General features: G+C 40.6%; 1 protein-coding gene across 1 annotated transcript in view; it reads right to left on the bottom strand.

Moving 5' to 3' along the window:
- Window positions 1-2,936: 2,936 nt before the first annotated feature.
- Window positions 2,937-22,791, bottom strand: part of wdr95 (WD40 repeat domain 95) — a gene marked incomplete at both ends in the record, with an annotated part of 32,747 nt that continues 12,892 nt past the window's right edge. Inside the window, 11 exons of the mRNA XM_080505618.1 lie at window positions 2,937-3,106; window positions 5,632-5,720; window positions 6,674-6,713; window positions 6,792-6,924; window positions 7,577-7,635; window positions 7,739-7,828; window positions 7,913-8,066; window positions 20,678-20,737; window positions 21,012-21,057; window positions 21,144-21,198; window positions 21,309-21,388. Of these exons, the coding sequence (XP_080361744.1) occupies window positions 2,937-3,106; window positions 5,632-5,720; window positions 6,674-6,713; window positions 6,792-6,924; window positions 7,577-7,635; window positions 7,739-7,828; window positions 7,913-8,066; window positions 20,678-20,737; window positions 21,012-21,057; window positions 21,144-21,198; window positions 21,309-21,388 (976 nt within the window). The remainder of the gene's footprint in view (window positions 3,107-5,631; window positions 5,721-6,673; window positions 6,714-6,791; window positions 6,925-7,576; window positions 7,636-7,738; window positions 7,829-7,912; window positions 8,067-20,677; window positions 20,738-21,011; window positions 21,058-21,143; window positions 21,199-21,308; window positions 21,389-22,791) is intronic.

The raw sequence follows: 22,791 nt of genomic DNA, 5'->3' as shown, positions 1-22,791 counted from the left end.
ATCCAGGGAATTAGTTTTTAGTACCAAGTCTTAATAAATTAGATGTATATGTCCTCCCCCGAGATATGCTTGAATTTTTGTTTTGCTTGTTTATTTGTTTGTTTCCAATAAATTGCACATCCAGACAGTGAGGAGGAGTGGGTGTAGTGTTCAGGTGAGCAAGTGTTTGTGTGGGCATACAATGGATGATAAATTGCCGGTTGTCAAGCTCTCCATGGACGTGGGGTCTTTGAAGGGTGGACAAACAATATATAAGTACCACGCTGACAATTTACTTGGTGACCTGTGCAAATGCAATTATCTGCCACAATACAGTGCAAACCTCTCCCTCATGTTTCAACAAAAATAAACAACTGAAAGCTTCGATTCTTCCTCTGCCATGTTTTAGTAAAATAATATGTCAGGTTGAACTTCAGTAAAGTGTCTGCTGTGCCAAACTGGAGGGATTTTCTCTATTTTCAAGTCAAGCTAAAACAGCTGCATATATAATAATCCAAAATGTTTTATTCATGTATGATGAAGCTGACAAATCAACTATTGAGGCTTTTATTAATAATACAACGTGTACCACAGCACCTTCACAAGATCATTAATGATGGATTTATTACATATATAATGAAACACATCATAAAGATAGGAAAAATCGTATTCTGCAGATACGAGAAAATCCCAATGCAACAACATTTTCACAAATTCTTTAATAGAAATATTGGTGGTCTCTCAAATAAAATTCACTTCTAGTTCTAAGTCATTTTGAGGTTTTTTGAAAACTGATTGAAAAAATAAATATATAATTTAAGCATATTAAATCTACATATTGGAGTATAATAATATATATTTGTTTTGTAAACATATTTAATATGAACATATTTTAATCTTGTATGTTGTTGTCAGTCCATGGATGTATTAGTAAATGTGTTTATTATTGTGTCAGTGTGTCCAACTATATGTTACTGAATATGTTGACAGGTTTTTTGTTTTTTTTATTTCCTTTATCATGATTTCTTCTTGGAAAACTAATTGGGAAAAGTCCTGCTGGGAAAAGGCATCCATGTGATACCTGGACTAAAAATTAAATTACAGTGAATTAATTGTATGTATAGCAAAGAAACTGGGAATAGAATGTATTGATAAGGTCACAGCTGCTGGCAAAGAAGGAGAAGTCACACAGAAAGCTATTGCATATGTTAAATATGTGGATATTTGACATGAAAGAATATCCTTGAAAAATTTCCCTTCATTTCTTCCCGCGTTGATGTGTTTTTTCACACATCACTCACTACGTCGGCTCACTGAAGTCTCCAGAATACTGATGACAACATGGTCTTCTTCATAGTCAGAAGTTGTGAATGTCAAAGCCGTCGCCGCAGCTCTGGTGTAATGGCAACCAGATCCCAAACCCCTTTTCACTTTCCTTCATGTCAGTGCTAAGACCCGGAGAGATGTGCTGTAAAATACAAATGAGAGAATCTGGTGTGGCAGCAGGTCGCTCAGTGTCCGTCCGCTTAACCACGAGTCGCTGTATAAACGTGGATCAAAACCTTTGCGGGAGTAAGAAATAAGGTCAATTCCAACACTTTCAGTCATGGTTTATCAGAATCAGAAAAACCTTATTTATCTTTTTTTTTATAGAGGCTATTCAGTGGGCAGTTAGTTAGTTATGTACAGATTATAAACAGTAGCAGATCTGCTGCCAGTGACAGTGTGAGCAGTTGTTGTGGAGGTATTTAAGGCAATATTGTACTTATAAAACAGCAGGATGAACAGCAGAAAGTCCAAAGTAGTAATAATGCACAGTGTAAAGTAAAAGTGAGCATCTAAATCAAAATTTGCAGTCAAAGCTAAAATAGCACACAAGGACATCATGATATTGTACGAGACATTATTGCACAAAGCGTAAAGTTATTTTAACCATTTTTTTCTGCTTCTTGTTCAGTATTTGTCTCATTCATAACTACTTCACTGTTCTATATACTGTCCATACAGTTTAAACTTTGTATAATTAAATTCATAAGTGTAATTAATATGTAAGTTGTTAGTATTTATCTGTGTATTTAAATATAGGACTGTATTCGATAGGATTTTATCTGTAAGCTGCTCACAATCTATATATTCCTATATACAAGTGCTTTTTGAAGACATCCTATTTGAATTTCAGATACTTTTATTAAACTATAAGTTGTTAAATACAGTGTTGTTGTGGTTAGTTTTGCATCATACTATATACTTATACACTAAATTACATTACATTTTAGGTTTTTTTTACGACTAATCCTAAAAAACAGCAAGAGCATTGAAATTCTGCATTTCCATATAATTTAATGAGCATAAACTCTGTGGCCCCAGTAAAGGTCTGCCGCAGTTGTATATTATATAACATGATAAAATGAGATTAGGTTGAATTGTTCAGCTCACACTCTTCAAAGCACTGGATGCTGCAACGACCTTGTGTCCTAATTTTGACCAATAGAGTTTCGTCTTGTTCAGTTGACTCCAGTTCCTCTGTGTGGTTGATGAAGGGATCAATAACACAGAGGGAGAGGTCAGGTGGTTCACCGGTGTTTGGTGGCTCCTCAGTATCGAAGCCTTTCGGAGCGCAGTGGCTCAATAGCTTGTTAGTATGCCTGACAACTTCGGTCTGAAATGCAAAAGAAGGCACTCTAAATATAAATCCCTCACTTGTTAAGCCTGGCATAAGACTCGCTTGCACACATGCAGTAGTCCTGGCTGTGAAAATCATTCAAACTGAGCAGCACCCGGTCGTAAATTCCTCTGGGTAATATGTGCTTTTTAATCTTTCTCGGCGTCGGTGTCACTGATAGATTGTTGGAGGAGATTCAGTTTGGTTTATATTTGGAGCAGAGAGAGAGAGTGAAAGGTATCAGCTCAGATAATTACTAATGAAATAATACTCCTCACCTTTAATCCATCCTCCATCAGCCTGAGTCTTTGTCAGGATTAATGGCTTCCCCTCGACGTGTTTTTACATTCAACACTTTGTGATCTGGCAAACTCAGGGGATCAATCAGGACCTCAAACGGTACACTGGGATGCATCCAGGAGGACGGGATGTGGACACTCCAGCGCTCCTGCTGCCCGAAGGTCCCTGTGGACACGGAGCAAAAATCCAAAAATGTTAATGTTTTGCCAGATTGTGCAGCGTGGTGCTGAGCAAATGTGACACAGTCAAAAGTGAGGCTTCTGAAAATGTCACAATGTCTGAATCTGTTTAAAATCATTCCTCCACAGCGGTGCCCTACTGCGCTGCACACCTCCGACAAGCCCCGGGGGGAAAAAATCTAGCCTTTATATCCACACTTTTATAAATCTATCTGATACATGAGACATTAGCAGGCATTTCTACTGTGGTTATTCTGTCAGTAGGTAAGGATAAAAGGGGCCTTACACATGGGGAAGTTCACAGAATTCTCAGGAGAAAACACAGAGGGCACGGAGAGTTAAACCACAAAAAAAAAGTGGTGCTTTAGTGTGTTTATTTGTGAAACAGGTGAACTTTGACTCTTACATGTATTGCAAAGCAAAAACTTGATGTTGAGGTTTAACCAGAGACTTTGATTGCAAATTAGCCTTTGCGAGAACATCATATTTATAATATGTGTTTTGTATTTCATATGGAAATAAAGCTGCAAGCAACATTGAACTGGTCCTTGTAGCCTTGCTGGAAGCATGTAGCCCAGGTAGCGCTGTGACTGACAGTGTATTTTATTCTATGGCTGTGATGACGGCCAACCGAGATCATACATATAAAGTTTCAGGCTGAGTGGAGCATGTCCAGGCTGATTATGAAGCTCTTATTGCCCATCCGCTAGGTGTCGCTCTCTCTGTGACTGCACTGCAGCATGGAGAGCAGAGTCACACATCACTTCCTGTTTCATGGAGGACCATCAGATTTTCAGTAGACTGTCATGGCCACGACCTTTCACTTTTGTGGAAGAATTTCGATAACAATAAGGACGAAGGTCCTTTGAGCAAAAGATGTCATGTTGGACTGAAAATTCCACTGCCTACTTCTAGAAAATAAAATAAAGACGATGCCCCTTTTTGACCTCCCTATAATTGATGAAAGACAGATGGACAAGACGGACCTCATCAATGAAAATACGACATTTAAAATTGAGAAGTCAGTGAGATGAAAAGAACCCTTGACAAAATCATCGCTGGTCACAACAATGGGACATCAGAGCGAGGGACGTGGCTGCTGAAAAAGACAGAAAACTACCAAGCAGCAAACGATGATGCTGAACAATTATCTGGCAAAGCTCACAAGATTGGAGAGGGAAATGTGCAATCCTGGGGCTTACTGGGAAAGTGGATGTAGAGCCCTGAAAGAATGGCTGGAGAATGAGACCAGGACGAAAGAGCAGAGAGAAGAGAACAGCTAAAAAGGTCCAAACAGAAAGAGGAGGCCTGGATCACAAAGGAGGAGCAATGGATGGAAGACAAATGCAAGACAAATCGAGACGACCAGGTTCTTATAGATAGGATTAAGAAACTGGATCGCCTCAAAGACTGACAAAGAGAAGGCCAGGATGACAAAAAGCAGAGAGGAAAGCGAGAAGAGAGGAGTAATGACCTTCAGAAAGAAGGGGAAGAGCATCTGAATAGAGAAAATATGGAGAAAATGGCACTCACTGCCCTCCACCTCTGGTTCTGCTGAGTGGCAGCCTTTTTCCCTTCCCCTCTCTCCTTTCCTCTCTCCTTTCCCATCTACCCCAAAAATGGACTATAAACCCATTTGGAGACGCTAAGTTGGTCTCCATCTTTTTTTGTTAATTTCAAGTGAATCAATCAAATAAATCCATCAGTTGAAATGAACCAAAACTGCATGTTTGTGTAAAGTCTGTATAACTCAAGCGTGAACAGGTGCACAGAAACACAGAAGCACACACACTAACACACACAAACAAAAACACGCACACTAACACATACGCACGTGTGAACACACACACACTTACAGAAACATAAACGCGGGCACACATGCACATACACACATTTCCTGCGTTCCCTTCGGTGACAAATTAGTATTGTTGCTCCCTGCTGAGTGGAGCTTTATGTTTTATGAGGTAAGAAGATGAATGGCAAAGTCTGACACTTAGAAAGTAACATAAATAATGCCTTGCATTCCAACAGGGTCCGAGCCCTCCGCTCGAGTTTAGACCCTAATTTATAAGGTATTTGTTTTTGTCCACTCACCATGAAAATAAGTAAATTAAGAAGCAGCAGCAACTGAGCTTAATCAGGATAAACTACCAACCAGGTGAAGACAAGTTAGTGTTACTGACGGTTTGACGTCTCTCATGTTTCCAGGAGAATTGATTAATGAAGTGTTCCTTTTTCTGTGAACAAAAGTAACAGCTACCAATGCTGCAACTGGAATCAGGATGAACTAACCTTCCAGGTAGAGTAGAAGTACTTATTCACTGTCTGTCTTGGCCATCTTTAAGCAATCCGCCCTGTAGCTGAAGGGTACTTGAAGCTGACATCTCTTGCTCACTTTTTATTGAGCCAATCCAGCCATGCCAGTCACACTGAATAAATTAACATTAAAGCTGCTTAAGTGGACTTTAAATACTACAGGAAAGGCAGTGACAAATGCAAGGCGACACCCACCTATGAATTTGCCTCGTGCGCTCCAGAGTCGCACCGTGCAGTCGGCTGATGAGGTAAGCACCACTTGATCATTGTCAACAATCTGCAGGCTGGACCAGAATGAAGAGACATGGAATGAAATTGGAGAAGGCGTTTGTGACGGATCACTGTGTTAGTACGTCTGATGGCAGATACACCCCGGGCTGCATCTCACCTACGCTGATCGTCTCCGAGACCTTCACACACACGCACGCACACACACACACACGCACACACGCACACACGCACACACGCACACACACACACACACACACACACACACACACACACACACACACACACACACACACACACACACACACGCCGCAGAAGGAAGTTTCTGCTGCCACCTCAGCCTGTGAATGACTGGATATTGTGAGGATGTATCCATTGGGAGTTTAAAGTACAAAAACACTGAGGGTACAACAACTGAGTGGAACCAGGAGAAGAATTCATCTGAGCATATATATATTGCATTTATTTAGTTGCATGCTCCCCCGTTCATAGGCAATGGTTTGATTCAATCTCCAGCTCGAGCACAAGCAAAGCACAGTAGAGCATTACATTTGATGTACATTACATTTATTCTTATTTCTTGTTCATAGTGTTTATGATTGTACATTATGTTTTTACGGTTGCTTGTTTGACATGTCTGATGAATTTGGTGTGTTGGGTGAACTGTGTGCTCATCTTTAAAAAATGCACGACAATAAAGGCTCATGTTACTTGTAGACTGTAGACTTTTTTTTACAACATGTCCTTTTCCATTATATTCTTTTTCTTTTTTTAAAAGAACTCACCACATTTTGTTTGCCATATTGCCATTTGTTATAAATCTCAGATATTTATAATAGGTTGCCCTAAAAGAAATGTGTTTTTATTGATAGTGTAAATAATGATGTTAAATGAAAGCACATTGTACACATCAAGTAGTTTTAGCATAAATACGTAAATATACATTTATTCATCACAACCTGAATGAAAAATGTGTGTGTCTATAGTATTTATTTTTCAATTTACCTACCCAGTGACCGTGCTGGTGTGGGCACGCCAGAAGTTTTCAGCTAAATAGGAGAGAACAGAAAAGTGTGAAACACATTTTAAAAAGACGTAAACGGTGCTCCTCTTTATGTGTTGCTAACCTTTAAGCGACTTTTGCTCTGAGGGAAACTTGTCTGTGCTGTAAACATAAATGTAACCGATTATGTCAGCGGCGTATAGCAGGGCGGCCTTGTCTGCTTTAGCCAGTTTTGTTATCTTCTGCTGGAATTTTGACTGAAACAGGAAAGTATAAATCAAAGTTAGATTCATTATTAGTACTCAAACAGAGGCAGATAACAATATATCTGTATTTGGCACTGGGTCTCGTTAAACATGAATAAACAGTATGAAAGCAGGACCAGCGAACAGTTTACTGTGTGGTGACTACAAGTCTTGCAGACAAAATTAGTCCACTGGGCTACCAGACTAACCAAACATAAAAAAAAACCTAAATAAATCAATAAATAAACAAATAAGGTATGTTTGTTGACTAACTAACTATTACTATAAGATCTTTCACTTATTCATTATGAGGTTTTCATACAGAAAGTTTGTATTTAAATATTGGGCATTAAAAAAGAGAAATTATGCTTTCAGTTTATGTCAGGACTTGTAGAACTCGAGTCTTTGGAGGAGCTGCTCAGATGCCCTCATGTTCACCCATTTCCCAAATGTAAAAATCTATGCTTGCTTTGCATAATCAGTCTGTAAGGAAGGTACCTGCCGGCTCTGTTAAAAAAAAGGCCAAAAAAAAACTGGAGCTAAGCAAATAAACTGTCCACTGTAAATTAGCTTTTCACTAATTCAGCACTTTGAGAGAGCAGAAAAGGGATTTGTTGATAGCTAAAGGGGGAAATAAAAAATACAGCAAAGTTAAATATCTCACAGCTCTGAAGCTGCTCACAAACTTTCCTCCATTGAGCACACTCCAGAGGTTTAAACAACCTTTAAAAGAGGAAAAAACACAATTAGTGCCATTCAGAAATACACTGGGGGAGGTTGTAAAGTGCACTTATGCACAGTAATCAGCACAATTCACAACACTGACCTTTGGACCCAGATGACAGGAGGGCAGGCGTCGAGGAGAAGTCCTGGAAGTTTTTTACAAAAACCATACTTGGGACACTCGTATCCGGATCTGTGAGAGAGACACAAAACAACGTTTAATCACAGGTGATTTGATCCAATTTGGTTGCTATTTCCATCCCAGCTACACCGTCACCTTGATGCTCGGATGAGAGGCGGCTGTCAAAGCGACACTGTATTCTTCCAGAAACTACGTTCCACACGATAATCTCTCCATCATAGCTGCCGGTGGCCAAGAGAGAGGGTGGACACTGCGCCACACAGAGGATGGCCTCCTTATGCCCATTTGTCTGATGAGAGACCACATTGTGTGCAGTATTTTACATTTATTACAGCAAAACCAAAAACAAAGCTGCAGTTCATTGCCACTGACATAGTATGAGGAATTTGTTCTACTTTTATAGAATTACATTTAGACATTTTGGATCATTTCAAACTCTTTTACTATGTGTTAAACATTTAACATGTGTTAAAGCCAGATATATTTCTTGAATGGCAATAATACAGTGGGATTTATCATATTAAACAGTGGAAGTAAAGAGCTACTTACATTACAATAATTGATTTGTTTTCTGGGCCAAATTACTCCTCCCTTTAGTACAAAATGCAGAACCTGTCCAGGGTCTTTTTTTTTTTTTTTAGGAATAAATTCACAGTAATATGTGCACAACACCTTGCAAAAGCAATCAAAAGCTTTGTCCAAGATGCATGTGTGCACGGAAATGGGTTTCTTTGACAGTCAAATTCCAGTCCTTTCCTCGGTGCCAGACCCAGCTTACCCCCCTGATCTTCAGTTTTCGACGACTCAAGCTCCAGACCGGAGCCAGAATCAAGGGATCCAAGCCGGCTTTAGGGTTTTTTGAAGGAGCTTTGTGGAAGCTCCACCTCTGGCTCCTTTCTGGAGCTGGCTCGTTGGTGAAGTGAGGCAGCAGGTCCTGCCACAATGATGATTGACAGCTAGTGTCTGACCAATCAGCATTCAGTGTGAGGAGATGAAAAGCGTCTTTGAATACGGAGCAAGTACAAAGATCAGAAAACACCAGAAGGACCTGAGGCTTTACTGAGAGCAGTGTGTAATGGTAAGACAGACAGTATGTCTGCAATCAATGGTCAGGGGATTCACATTGTTAGATATTTTCTCTCAGTATTCTGCATGTTCCAAAACTGTGGACAACAGACCTGAGAGAGTTGAGTATTTACACTTAAATGATGTATTTAACAAAGACATTACTACCACATGGCAACTTGCACAGGACACCGGTGTGCAAAAGCACTTAGGGGAATGCAAACCCATTGTCACTGTAACAGTGAGGCTAAATTTGCAGACGACATGGAATAATTCAAGTGAAAATACTTCAACAATTTATTTCCAGCAGGATACATGTTAGGGGCACGATAGCCAACATTTACACTACCCTCTCAGGAGCCTGTGCAGTAGTTAAACATACTGGACTGTTATAATGAGTGTTTAATTCAAACAGACAAAATACAAGTACATTTTCCAAGTACAGTTGTTAGAAAGGCTTGACAGAGGGTGTGGGGACTGAAGATGATGGTTATTTATTGTTTATTATTACTGATAATGTGGATGTGTGGATTCTGTTGAGTTCAGTTGGTGTTGGTCAGTGCATAGACCTAAAACACTATTTTTTGTTTTTTTTTGTTTTTGTTTTATATCTATGGGTTAGTGTGCCACCTACTGGTAACGAAATGCCTTTACTCTTTTCTGGTACTGGGCTGTTCAGTTGATCATGGCCACCATGTGGGTGTAGAAGAGTGAAGCGAGTGTGCGTTCTTTTGTAATGGTAAGTATTTCTGAGTATATTTTCTTTGATTTGTAGTCCATGTGTTGTTCACATAGTTTTCATTGCATGTTGGATATTGTTGCAGTAAGTTTACTCCTGTATTTGTATACTAATAGCCATGTGGATGCTCGCTTGTAATAAGTGATACCCTTTCATACCCTCATATCGTTCGGGCTCTCTGTTAAGCATACAGTCAGCCAGTCCCTTAAGAAAAGTGTGTTTCTGTCCCAATGGTGTAAATTATTGTAGCCTCTGTAAATATCACAGTGATATATCACGGTAAGTATTATGGTGTCACTGTTGACTGGAGATATATATATCAGTTAGTCAATATTACTAGTAGCGGTGAGTGAGTGGTGAACAAACTTAAAAAAATAATTCCTTTTCACCATCTCAAAGCTCTTGAATCTGTTAAGTCCCTTCCCTACTTTCGACATTGTGTGTCAGCACTGTTTCGACTTGCATACAGACAGCGGATGCGCATGTGGTTCCATTCATACAACATGTGAGGATTCACGTGATGCATAACCATCCCAAAAATATTGACATTCTTCTTCTTCTAAAGGTTTTGATATTTCAGGCCAGGAGTTCTGAGCCATCTGAGCCACTTGCCTATCTTTATATTGTTTTGAATTAGGATTGTTCAGATGGGAAGATTGCCATTCTTTTTGTTCGTTGCTCTGGCACATGCACGGTCGGTACTTTCAGTCGCGGGTTTACAAAATTAGGCTGCAGGCAGTCGACCACAAAGGCATCAGTGCCGACCCTCGCATACAGCAGTGGATGATGATATCTATGTGACACAGAAAATATGAAAAGACCTTTTGTCACACGCACACGCACACACACACACACACACACACACACACACACACACACACACACACACACACACACACACACACACACACACACACACACACACACACACACACACACACACACACACAGGCCCTGTTGTCACAAGCCAAAATTATCTTTTTTGTTCCCATTTCCCGGGAAAGTTTCCACACGAAAAACCTCTGCATCCACTGGACACCATAAAAACGTGCAAAATGACATAATACTTTTGCAGAGGCAATAGGTGGGGCTGTAACATACGTATACCACAGAAATACACCAAAAATGGAGAAAAAGACACAGAGCATGAAAAAAATGGAGAAATCAACAGATCTAACATCTGACCTTTTTAAACAAAACAGCTGATTGGCTTCTCGACCGGGAGTATGGAGGCCGCCATTGCCGTGGTTGTTGTTAAATGATGTCAGGATAGAGTCGCGGGGTAATTGGGTGGAGAGTGTCAAAGCCAAGGCAGCACTTTCAAGCGTCTCCACTCTGGAGCACATTTTCAAAACAACGCTGTCTCCAGACGCCTAAAACACTGCGCCATGTGGATGATCAACCAAACACAATGCGGCCAGGTGAAACAGCGTTGTCTGACCGGAGCTTTTTAGGGCTCAATGTCCCTCCCAAGGACACTTCAACACGTGGACGGACCGAGACGATGGATCAAACCAACAACGTTGGTGACTGTAATCAAGCTTCTTTAGCCTCCACAACACCAGTGTGATGTGTCACGTTTAGCAATGGCAGCTGAAAGCTCGCCCCCATTTTGCCAGAGGCGGCTCAGAGTCATCGTTTTCACAAATACATGCAGTTTACGAGATGTAATGTCTTATCTTTACTACTTTCAAGATCACAAGTTTCTACTGGACGATGCACAGAGTTGGACTCAATGTTTCAACCTCTTGATCTGTATCCATGTCGGAGGGAAACACAGAGACAAGACAGTCGCCAGTTCACCTCAAATCCATCTTTTTGGTGTGTTGGAGGAAACCCGCAAATGCCCACGGGGGAAAATGCAAACTCGACACAGAAATACAAACAGCAGCCAGGCTTAAACTGGGGATATTCTTAATGTGAGACGAGAGCTAAACCACTACATCTGCATGTTGCCCCACCTGTAGTTGTGTCAGAGTGCAGAATTTCAATCTTCCTTCCTCCTCTGATTCTCTAACTCGACACCTGGGAGTTAAATGGAAAATCTTTATTGACTTTAGTTCTGAGAGCAAAATCAATCTTTTCATTTAGCTCGACAAGGAAGCCAATAAGCGCATTGTCAAACTATTTATTTAACCTTATCAAGTCAGAAATTAGAAAAGGAATTTGTGCCTCTCACTGAGAAAGTGATTGTCTTGAAAAGGTCGCCGTCTGTTTACCAAAAACTTCACGGAAATTAGAAATGACAAAATGCCGAAGCAGTTTTCCTGAAGAGCCGAGGGGGAATCTGGACGGAAAATATCTTAAGCCTCGTCTGAATGTCAAAGAGTTTCACTGAAGTCTTGATATTCACTTAAAATATTCTTGTCAAGTGTGTCGCACATGGATTAGCAGCTGATTTGATGTCAAACCCCTGAGCAAGCAGACAAGCCAAACATTATTCCTGCCGCTGCACTTCACACGGATACGCAGTGCTTCATCTTGGTCTTTATTTCCCACTGATCTCAACAAGAGGACTCGCTGCCAACGTGAGCAGTGTTCACCACCGGCCAGTTCAGGCAAAGCAGATGGCAGTTTGAACTTAGAGCGTACTGTATTCAGAGCCAAAGTGGAATATTTAGCTGAATGGGGGTCATGTTTTCAAATTTTAATGAGATGCAATGAAACACTGACCATCTGGAGGGGCAGAATAAAGACTGAGGGCTGAAGGCAAGGAGAGCACTCCATATGAAACAAGCCATTGATCTTCCTCCTGCAGGCCAATAATGAAAAGCCATTCCAGAAGAGCCTTCTGCACATAATTAGAGGGGTCACGCTTCTTCCTGGCTACTGTATTGCAATATTTTTGCTCTTTTAATGGTCTTCTTTGAAGGAGAATGAAGCGACCCGCCATAATGAAAGAGATGCAAGAGCTCTGAGAGGCACTATGTCCAGTAAATCACACAGCATCAGTGGAAATCTGTTTCCCATCCTGGAGCTCAGTATGAACGAGCTGTGTCAGAGAGAGAGAGAGAGAGAGAGAGAGAGAGAGAGAAAGAGAGAGAGAGAGAGCATGAACACAATATACAGGTGAACTCAGATGAAGAATCTGCCATCCCTGCTCTGATTTTATTGGCAACTCATTGTACAAATTCACTCGCAAAGGATGGAAGGAACAGCACTCGAACATTTGGTCGGATAATTAAAAGAACTCTTGCTTCATCTGTGATAGTGATTGAGTTTTTCGTGTTTGAATGCCAATAATTGTCTTTTCGCTTCATTTTATATGCAAATAGATTTGTGTCATCGCTTGCTTGCAGTTAATGAAGCAGATTTACCTGAGGCGCAGAATATGAAAGCATCATCTAAAGACTACAAGCTTGTTATGCCATAGTTTAAAACCCGCTCACGTCCATTATTAGTGGATGAATAAGCTGATGCTTGGTGAATTCTGCTGCACAATGAGAGGAAGAGCCCACATCAAAAAGCCATGCTGTTATGAACATTTGGCTTTAAGAAAAATAAAAAATCTGAATTCAAAATTATCCACATCTTCAACCAGCCTGCAGATGGTCAAAGTAATATGTAGTTATTGTCTGGTTGTGTCTTTATGTAGCGTCAGGGATTAGTGCCACTATTGGCCCGTCTCAGCATCATTATTGGCACACCAACAAATCCCCTCTCACTGGGCTTTTTTTTCTTTGTCTTTTTTTTTTATTAAATCATCCTCATATCCAATTCCTGCCAATATCCATCAATATTATGATATTAAGTCACTATTAGTTCCAAAACGCTGGTCATGCCGGTCACTTCTGTCCAGGAAGGCAATTTAGGTGAATAGTTTTTGTGAAACTCACGTCCATGGCAACAGAAGCTAATCTCCTTTGATCTCCTCCATGAGCTGCCTCATTTTTTCAGTTTTTTGCGGGGATTTATTTGGAAACGGTTTGCTGTTACCATCCCAAAATGTAATCGATTGGCCTTTGGATGATGACAAATCATCCCTGAAGGTTTCATGCAATTTGGGCGTATAGTTTATGTGAAAAGTTGATCCCTCCAGCACAGTTTCATATTGTAATTTTGCGACATATTTAATAAATTTTGTGCAAATAAAGAACTAAAAGCTTTATGTGTTAGTGTCAGATAAAAATGTTGATTATATTGCAACCATATTATTTTAACTCAAGTACTTGAAAATGTGTTGTGTCAGACCTTTGTAGTTTGTGTTTACTGCTAAATACTTTGTAATGACTAGCAGGGTGACTTGACAAAGAGCGCAGTGGGTATCAGCTAAACACATGTTTAACAGCATGGCGGCATTAACATTCAGCTCCCAGCACCCAAACACAATCCGGCAGAGCTGCTGACACTGGAGTGTTGTTCAGTGACACAGGCGGGTGTTGAAAATAAATCTTGCACTATTGCACCTTTTGCAAATATCGCAGTTATAATTGACTGATAATCACATTAAATGAACATTATAAAAGCAAAGCAATATTGAATGTGTTTGCCGCCACTGAATCGGGCCTGAATTTCAAAACTATGACATTATAGAGGGATTTCTGGGCTTCTTTTTTGAACAATGTATCAATAGTGTGTCCCCAGAAGCAATCCTTATATCATGTTGTGTGAGCACAAAAGCTCTGACAGGAAATATATCAGGAGTGGGATAATCCTATGAGACACTGGCTGAGGTGCACACCTCCTCATGTCCTGGCCTGAGTCAGTCATAAAGCATCTTCACACTTCAGTCGCAGCTCTGTGGAGCAGAACCTGCCATAAACTACAGGTACAAGGTGGTCGAAGCTTCACCGCACTGAATTTTAGCCTGAAAAAGTCCTCGTGAGGACATTGACCCTGATCCATACGTAATTAGATTGCCTGTCAGTGATAATTATACCATATTTCACTGCGCACACATTAAATTATGTCAAAAATTGGGGATGGTTATTGAAGGAAACTATAAATAATTCAAAAATTGTATAATTTAAACCAGTTGCGCCTGGCCAATAGAGGGCGCCAGGGCACCGCCTTCCCTGGGACCCAGAAAGAGAAGGGGGGGGGGAAAGCCAGGCGGGGTTTAGTAGCTGTCCAACCAATTACTGAGCAACACTATGATTGACTGACATGAAATTAAACCAATCAGATTCCTTTCATGGCTGAGACTTGGGGCGACTTTTAAATCGCTCCAAGCTCAAAATTATTTCACACAAACAAAAAACTATCAGGGTCAAAATTATTAGACCTCGCCGATACTTCTTATATTGTTTGTGAAATGTTTTTTTTTTTTTTTTTTTAATGTGCCAAATGGGTTCTCTGCTGGAGAAGCGTTTCAAAAAGAGGAGAAAGTAAGACTCCTTTTATTTAAATCATGTATTATATTTTGGACAATAATTATCATGAATAAATCAAGAAGAAAAATACGTCCATGTGTATATGGATGAATGGATACCTATTTGGTTGCTGAATGAATTTAGATTCTTTCATTACTAAAAGCTGGTCTTGTCAGCGTCCAGGTCGGCCAGTTGATCATCCCCCCCCCCCCCCCTGAACGTCTTGGAGTCCACCCTATAGCCCAGTCAAGTGACCCGGGACCCCATGCACCAGCAGCTGGCGGGCCAGTAGAGGACCAGCGTATATGCTGCAAGGCTTTTGCCCTTTTCTTCCAATAATTAAGCATTACCTAATCTTACTGTATGGCCCGTCCACACTAATGACTATAAAGATGTTTGCGTCCACACTGACAAACATTTACATTCTGTGAACACCGACTCTCAGCGGTTACCGTGCATTTAGCTGCATAGAAGCTCCGTATTCCTTCAAATATAAAAGGCAAAACAATATCCAGGCATTTTTTTGGGATTAAGTGGAAAAACATTGGTGTGAAGGACCAAGGGGTCACCCCACCTCGGGATGTATTCAGCCTGCTTGTACACTGCTCAAAAAAATAAATATAGGGAACACCTAAACAACACAATGTAATTCAGTATATAACACTCATGTGAAATCAACCGGACCAGTAAGGAAGCAACAATAATTGTGAATTAATTTCACCTGTTGTTGTGCAAATGAAACAGACAAACATGTGGAAATGAGAGGCAATTATCAAGACAACTCCTATAAAGGAGAGGTTCTGCAGGTGGTGACAACAAACCATTACGCTGTTCTCGTCGTTTCTGGCTGATGTTTTGGTCACTTTTGAATTTCGTTAGTGTTTCAGTCCTGGAGGAGCAGGAGGCGTGTCTACAACCAACACAAGTTGCTCAGGTTGTGCAGCTCATCCAAGAGGGCACACAGGAAATGCCTGATGGGGCAGGAGCAGGAAGTGCGTGAGTGAGTTGTGTTGGAGTTTTGCCACTATTCAGACTGGAAAACTGTACCAGTGACACATCACTACAGTGGTTACATCACTACAGAACCAGGAGGTGAAGTCAGTCTGTTTTGTGGCAAAATGTGCGGCGATGCACTCCGGCCACCCCCCACACAAGTGTGGGTGACGCGACGCCACATCACATCCCCAATTACAAAGCACTCCTGACTTCATGGTTCTCAGATGAAAAATACCAAACACTGTGTGCATGTGCTCCTAAGTCTTTGTTTTACAGTGTCACCTTCTCATATTTCCCACCCCTTCTGGAGTCTCGCAAACATGGAGGTGAGATGAAAAATCTGGCTGCTATCCCCACTAACTAAGTGGTCTCCGCCCTCTTGAACTTGGCCTCCGCCCTCTGACTTATCTCTGCTTTCTTTGACTCCACTCCTGACTCCGCCCTCTGGCTCATCTCCGCCTTCTCGGACTTGGCGTCACCACTGGGACAGCAGCTCCTCGTGGAGGTGGAGTTATTTACCAGACATTTTAAGATCTTAAAGGTGTACAGGAGGATTTTCCCGAGTTTTAGGAAAGAACCGCCCTCTCCACCTTTTGAAAAAATGCACATGCGCAACGCTCTACCTGCTCCCGAGACGGAACGCCTACTAAAACGTGTGCGAGAGACATGCACGAGCCCAGTTCTCCTCGTGCACGCTCTGTTTACAAGTCACAAGTCGGCATCGCAAATTACAAAACAAACGAATCAACCCTGGAAAGTTACAATATAGACGTAGAGAACTTTTACTGGAAGTGATATGAAATGGATTTCTCCAAATAGAAGCCAAACTTTACCTGTCGAGTAGAAACTTGGCGACTGAAGCATCAGTGGGAAGCCCAACCTGGGCTTTCAGCGCCATGGTGTGAAAGAATCTCCCAAAAACACTCTGGTCTTGTTTCTCTCTTCCGAAGCCTTTCTCTTCTTCTCATACACTTCGAAGACACTTTTTCTCTTGCGACCCTCTGCCATTTTCAAAGTACCCGGTGAGAACTGCGAGCTAGCTGAAGGCGTAGCTCACCACCTGAAAGCGCGCATGCGCAGAAAGTGAAAACGAATAGATCCACGCTACCTGGGGACGAGCACGTACGACGGCCTTACGTAATAGATCACCAGAATGATTGACAATTTGGAGGACCAATAGCCTTGATGATCCACTCGGAAGAAGAAAATCCTCCTGTACACCTTCAAGTAATCATTTGTTACATTTTACCTACTGAGCTGTGATGTGGTTTATAAATGCACTGTATTTCAGTTGACGCTCAGATTAACGGCTGGAATTGAAGAAGGATGAAGAGCCCCATCTAAGAACTTAACCACCATTCGCCACTGTTTCAAACTGAGAGACATGAAAGAAAACCGCAGGTGAAACAGGGGGAGTCTTGCTGCTTCAGGTAATTTTTTTTTTCCTGCAGGCGATGCTGCACAGTGGGTCAGAGATCAGGGAAGCTTTGTTTCCCACCTCAATGACTTTTTCAGCAAGTCAGCAAAAAACGATCCTTCTTACAATACAGCGTCCTCCACGTGTCCGAGTGACATGAACACAAAGCGAGCTTGGTCATCACAGTCCTTTACAAATGCAGCTGAGACTGAGGAAAAGCCTGGACACTGTGTGTGACTGCGACTGTGTTGACATATAAAGACGAAATGTCAGATGGCATTTCATTTAAAAGCCAAGGTAAACACATAAGAGGTGAAAATATTCAGCTCACTTAGTTAAGTAAAAGTCGCAGCACCAGCCTATTCGAGCAGTGAAATCCTGCATGCAGAATTGCATACAATGTGATCAATAGTATAAAATGGAAAAAATACTCATCAAGATGGAAATCAAACATTTTTAAGGTCCTTTGTCTTCTCTGAGGTTGTCAAAATTAGATTAACACATTTAAAACAAAGCTATGATAACATGTTTTATAGAATCTGGAAAAGCTCATACATTGAAACTGCTCATTTGATTTACGTTGAACACTTTTGATTTTGTTCCTGAGAGCAACAGCATGGCCCGTCCACACTGCAGCATGTAGCTTCACTGTCATGGTTTATCAAGTGAGTGGATTCTTTTTTTAGAGGCAGAAAGGGTAGCTTCCAGGGGATCAAGCAAGTGGGAATTGCTGGTATAGGTCATTTTTATGAACTACTTGATGAGCCAATTATAAATTATCTTTGCAGCAAGTGGATTATCTGTCTTGTTTGTCCAATCCTCTTCTCTCCTTCTTTCCCCTCACCCCACCTGGAATAGCAGAAAGCCGCCACCTCTGAGTCTGGTTCTGCACGTTTCTTCCTACAAAAATTTGAGTTTTTTTTTTACCCTCTCCTTTTTTCCTTATTTTTATTTAACATTCAGATTATCTTCCTCCACTAATTGCAGCTATGTTTTGAGTCAATCGGACATCAAACTGATCCACGCATTCTGAACTTCACAGCAACACTGAAATATTTGTGAAATGATCGAGACAATTTAAAGTAAGTTACTTTTCCAAGTAACAAGTTATGCTATTTTCAGTAACCAGTAATGATTTGACAAAAAGCATTACCTACTGTAATTGAGTCAGTGATAATTCAGTCATTTGAACACCACTGAATATATTAGCGGTTCACCTTGAGCTGGAGGTGTACAGCTAGACGAGTGTTCACATTGGAAATATTAATATATTGGTTTATAATTTAAACCAAGGGTGGCCAACCCACGGCTTGCTAGTTGCGTGCGACTCTTTGCCTGTCAATGTGCAGCTCTTTGATCTATTAACTGAAATTATTTGCAGCCTGCGACTCAAGACCTCGACTTTTCTTAAACCGTACTCAAACCCATTACTGGCCATAATAACGATGGGAGAATAATAAAGGAATGATAATAGAGGATGATAAATCAAGAGAAATAACAGAACTATTAGGTATAACTATGCTAAACGTAGAAATAAAGTCCCGGGAGGTAACGTCCATAATCGTCTGCGTCCCCTCTGAGTGTTAACAGACGGTGCTAAGCTAGATTTAGCAGGTTGGGCTAGTGCAGTGGTTCTCAATTATTTTCTGTCATGCCCCCCCTAGAGGACAAAATTTTTTTCAGCCCCCCCCCCCCCCGAATTGTACTACCATTGAGAACCTGATAATATTTATTTATTTATCTGTATAAACCACTGTATGATTTTCTGGCACCAGCATTCTGCATACAATGGCCTGATTATCAAAATAAATCAATAAAATGAGCTGGAGGCCCTTTTTTTATCGTTCAAGCATGAATAAAGACACTAATACTGAAAGTTGCGCCTGCCTCACGCCCCCCCTGACACCCCACCACGCCCCCCCAGGGGGGCTCGCCCCACCATTTGAGAAGCACTGGGCTAGTGAGAGCATACAATGGTACGTGAACAAAGGCTCAGGTACTGAGACACTAAAGATAGTGAAGAAGTTAGAGTCAATTAGTGGAGTAGACACAGATATACCTGCTGGGAGTAGTTTGTTAATGTTCCGGCATCAATAACTCTTAATAACTCTCCCAAATGACGCCTCTTTCCCATCGGTGTGAGGTGGACAATATGCTACAAGCTCATTTTTGTCAAAAGTAATTGTCTTTTCTGCAGAAACAACATTGTTCTGTATGGGCAGCAGGGCGTGACCAGAGCGCAGGGACCGTCTACAAGTTACAAACTGCTGCAGAAGCAAAGCCAAATCCCACAAAAACACCTAATGATGTGCCTGGTATTGACTGTAATGTGACCAAAATCACTGCATCCTTCACTTGATCAAACCACAACACTTGGTTTAATAGTGATATGCGGTTTGTAGTATCTGTCTTCGCCGTTGTACCTGTTTTGCATTTTGCAATTTACAGATGGTCCCCAGCATTTGTGTGGGCTGAGGGACTGAAATTATTCCTGTTAATGCTGTAAATCCACGCCTTGCCGACTGTTGCCTAACTTTTGTATTTCCATCGGAGATGTCTCATACATTATGTATGTATTTTCACCTTATGTCATTGCTTTTCTTTTGTGAGAGATGGAGTTCGTTTGTGAGCCGACATGTGTATGATGTGGCTCTTTGTAGTACCACCATTATCTTTGCAGCTCTTGGTTTCTGACTAGTTGGCCACCCCTGGTTTACATAGAGGAGTCATCAAAAGAACATTTTAGGCTGGCAAATGTAATTATACTAGTGGATAAGTATCAAATTCATAAAGAAAACGCTGTAGGAAAATGGCAAGCTGAAAACAAAAACATTAACAAATATTAAATGATAAATATTAAGTGATAAATATAAACAAATATTTATCACTATTCAGTGGGTAGCAAAAGATAGGAATCGACATATGTTTCAATTATGACGCATTTCAAATCTGGTTTTCTGTGTCTATCATTTATTTGTTCTATATGTGTGAATTGCAGTACATCTATGGTGCAATACGAAGAGGAGCTCGGTTGATTTGGACCAAAACGCAGCTTTTTACAAAAGTCCATGTAAATTGATTAACAGGGTATTACTATAATTGCAGAGCGACGACATTGCCGTGATTGATATGTTTTGGATCAAGCATCGAGTTCCTGTCAGAAGGCTGTACTTTGTCTCTGAGTCCCTCTCAGCTCAGAAAGCTGCAGGCTTTCCAATGAAGGAATAACGATCGAGTCCCCCCAGTGTTTCTGTGAACATCATACACCCAACCACATAAATGTCACACCGTCCCTGCACTTCAACTACTTAGTTGTTGTTGTTGTTTGTAAGCCTGAGTGAAATTGTGTAAAGTTTTGTGTTAATAATCACCAGATCATCTTGCCACGAAGTCAGCGGCCTCTGCACATGGTGGAGATCCTCCAGTACATCCTGAGGAAATACAGAAACCTGATGAGACTATCACGTATGCACAGCGTTCCCTCCCTTGTCTGCTTCGATAATCAATTTCAAAACAGACAACATGTGGTGGGGTTTTTTTCTCTACTTCAATTTGACTTCAGCTGGTAACAACAATGTATACGGATGCAAATGGGGTGCAACATGATGGAAGGGAGAAGAAATTGGAGAGATAATTTGAAAGGGATTTCTCAAACACAAGAGACAAAATAATACCTTGAATTCCAGTCATTTCCTTTGTACTCACTGAGTAAATGTCAATCCTCCGGCTTCTCCCGACAGACATCACAAAGCTTCAGACACAAATTGCACGAGCTCAGCGTGGATTCAGATTTATTCCGAGCCAACAACACTCGCCAAATATCACAATGTAACTCACGACTTCCTGTGAACTTTGAGAAAGATGCAGTCACACACCTCATGGCGCTCACCATCTGCAGGGAGAAAAAAAAAAAAAAGAGTGTGATGTTTTTCCACATTTAATTGAAAATGTGTGATTTCTAACTTTTTCTTTCTCTGGAAAAAAATAAATTACAATACTTACCCCTTTTTAACGTCTTTAAGCACAAACCGTTGTTTGAGTTCCAGATGTTCAAACATCCGTCTGCTCCTCCTGTGATGAGCCTACACACACACGCACGCACGCACGCACGCACGCACGCACACACACACACACACACACACACACACACACACACACACACACACACACACACACACACACACACACACACACACACACATCTACATGTTTGGAGCAAACACAGGTGAATTTACAAAGATCATTTGTTAAATGTATCTACATTTGTTTCCCAAACAAATTCACAAAGTGTTATTTTTCTATAGTTTACTGCTTTGAATGTAGATATAATATACAGATAAGATAGAAGGAATGTTTTCTATTGGGAAATCAATGACACATGCAGCGATTACTGTAAAAGGAGCACCTTTTCAAGAAATTGGCTTTGTCAGTGCATTTTTTTTATGATGAGCACTTATATGACAAATCAATTCATGTAGCAATAGTACTTGAGAACACATTTTTAGTACTTGTTCCACCTCTGGCTAAATATACTGTACTTATATAACTGTGAAGAGGAGTCCTTTTTTAAACTGCATTATGTCTCACTAAATGCTTCAGCATAAAACCAGTGTTGGAAATAATGTGTTGTAAAGACATTCAGAACTGTACTCCATCTACCTTTTCTGGTAACAACTCAATAACTCAATAACTGATCACACAGTCACACAGTTACAATCAGTGAAGCTTCAGTCGGCTCTTTGCTTTAGTTTTACATTGAAAATGGTGGTTGAATCCTGAGGTCAAGTCAACAACTGCCCCTGGAGCACACTCGCTCACTCATGTTAAAAAACAACATGAAAAATTATAGCATCACTTTTAATGAGAAACATAGGAAGAGCAGCTCTGACCTGAAAACTGCATCTCCATGTGAGAAAATGCATATGTGGTGCAGGAGCTGGAGTTTAATAACTGCTTTAAATAACTTTAGCTCATCTCTCTTTTTCTTCCTTGCACATGAAGCTCCTCCTTTCAACATCAACATTTTAGAGCAGGAATCTGCAACCTGAGTCTCTGGAGCCACACGTGGCTCTTCAGCTCCTCTGTAGCAGCTCCAGAAAATTCTTTGTCAATAAATCATTTTGCTGTCATTTTATGGACATACCACAGAGGTACGGAAGTGTATGGAAGCATACTGCATTCACATGAAAAAACTAAAATTGACTCTGAATTATTGACAAAATTAATTATAATAAAACTTTGACTCTATTCGTCTGAATTTATGAGATAATTATCTAATAATTCTGAGATAATTTTCTCAGAACTATGAAATAATATCTCAGAATCATGAGATAATTATCTCAGAATTTAGATATTTTGAGTCGATTTTTATTTTTTCACGTGAATGCAATGTGCTTCTGTACAAAACAGTAAAAACAGCTGGAAATACTTAATACCGATTTAAAAAAAAAAAAGAAGAAGAAAAACAGCCAAAAGAAAAAAGAAG

This window comes from Blennius ocellaris, assembly GCF_963422515.1.
Source record: "Blennius ocellaris genome assembly, chromosome: 2".
NCBI lineage: Eukaryota > Metazoa > Chordata > Actinopteri > Blenniiformes > Blenniidae > Blennius > Blennius ocellaris.
The sequence above is the reverse complement of the archived record's forward strand: the minus strand, read 5'-3'. Positions and strand labels throughout refer to the sequence as shown.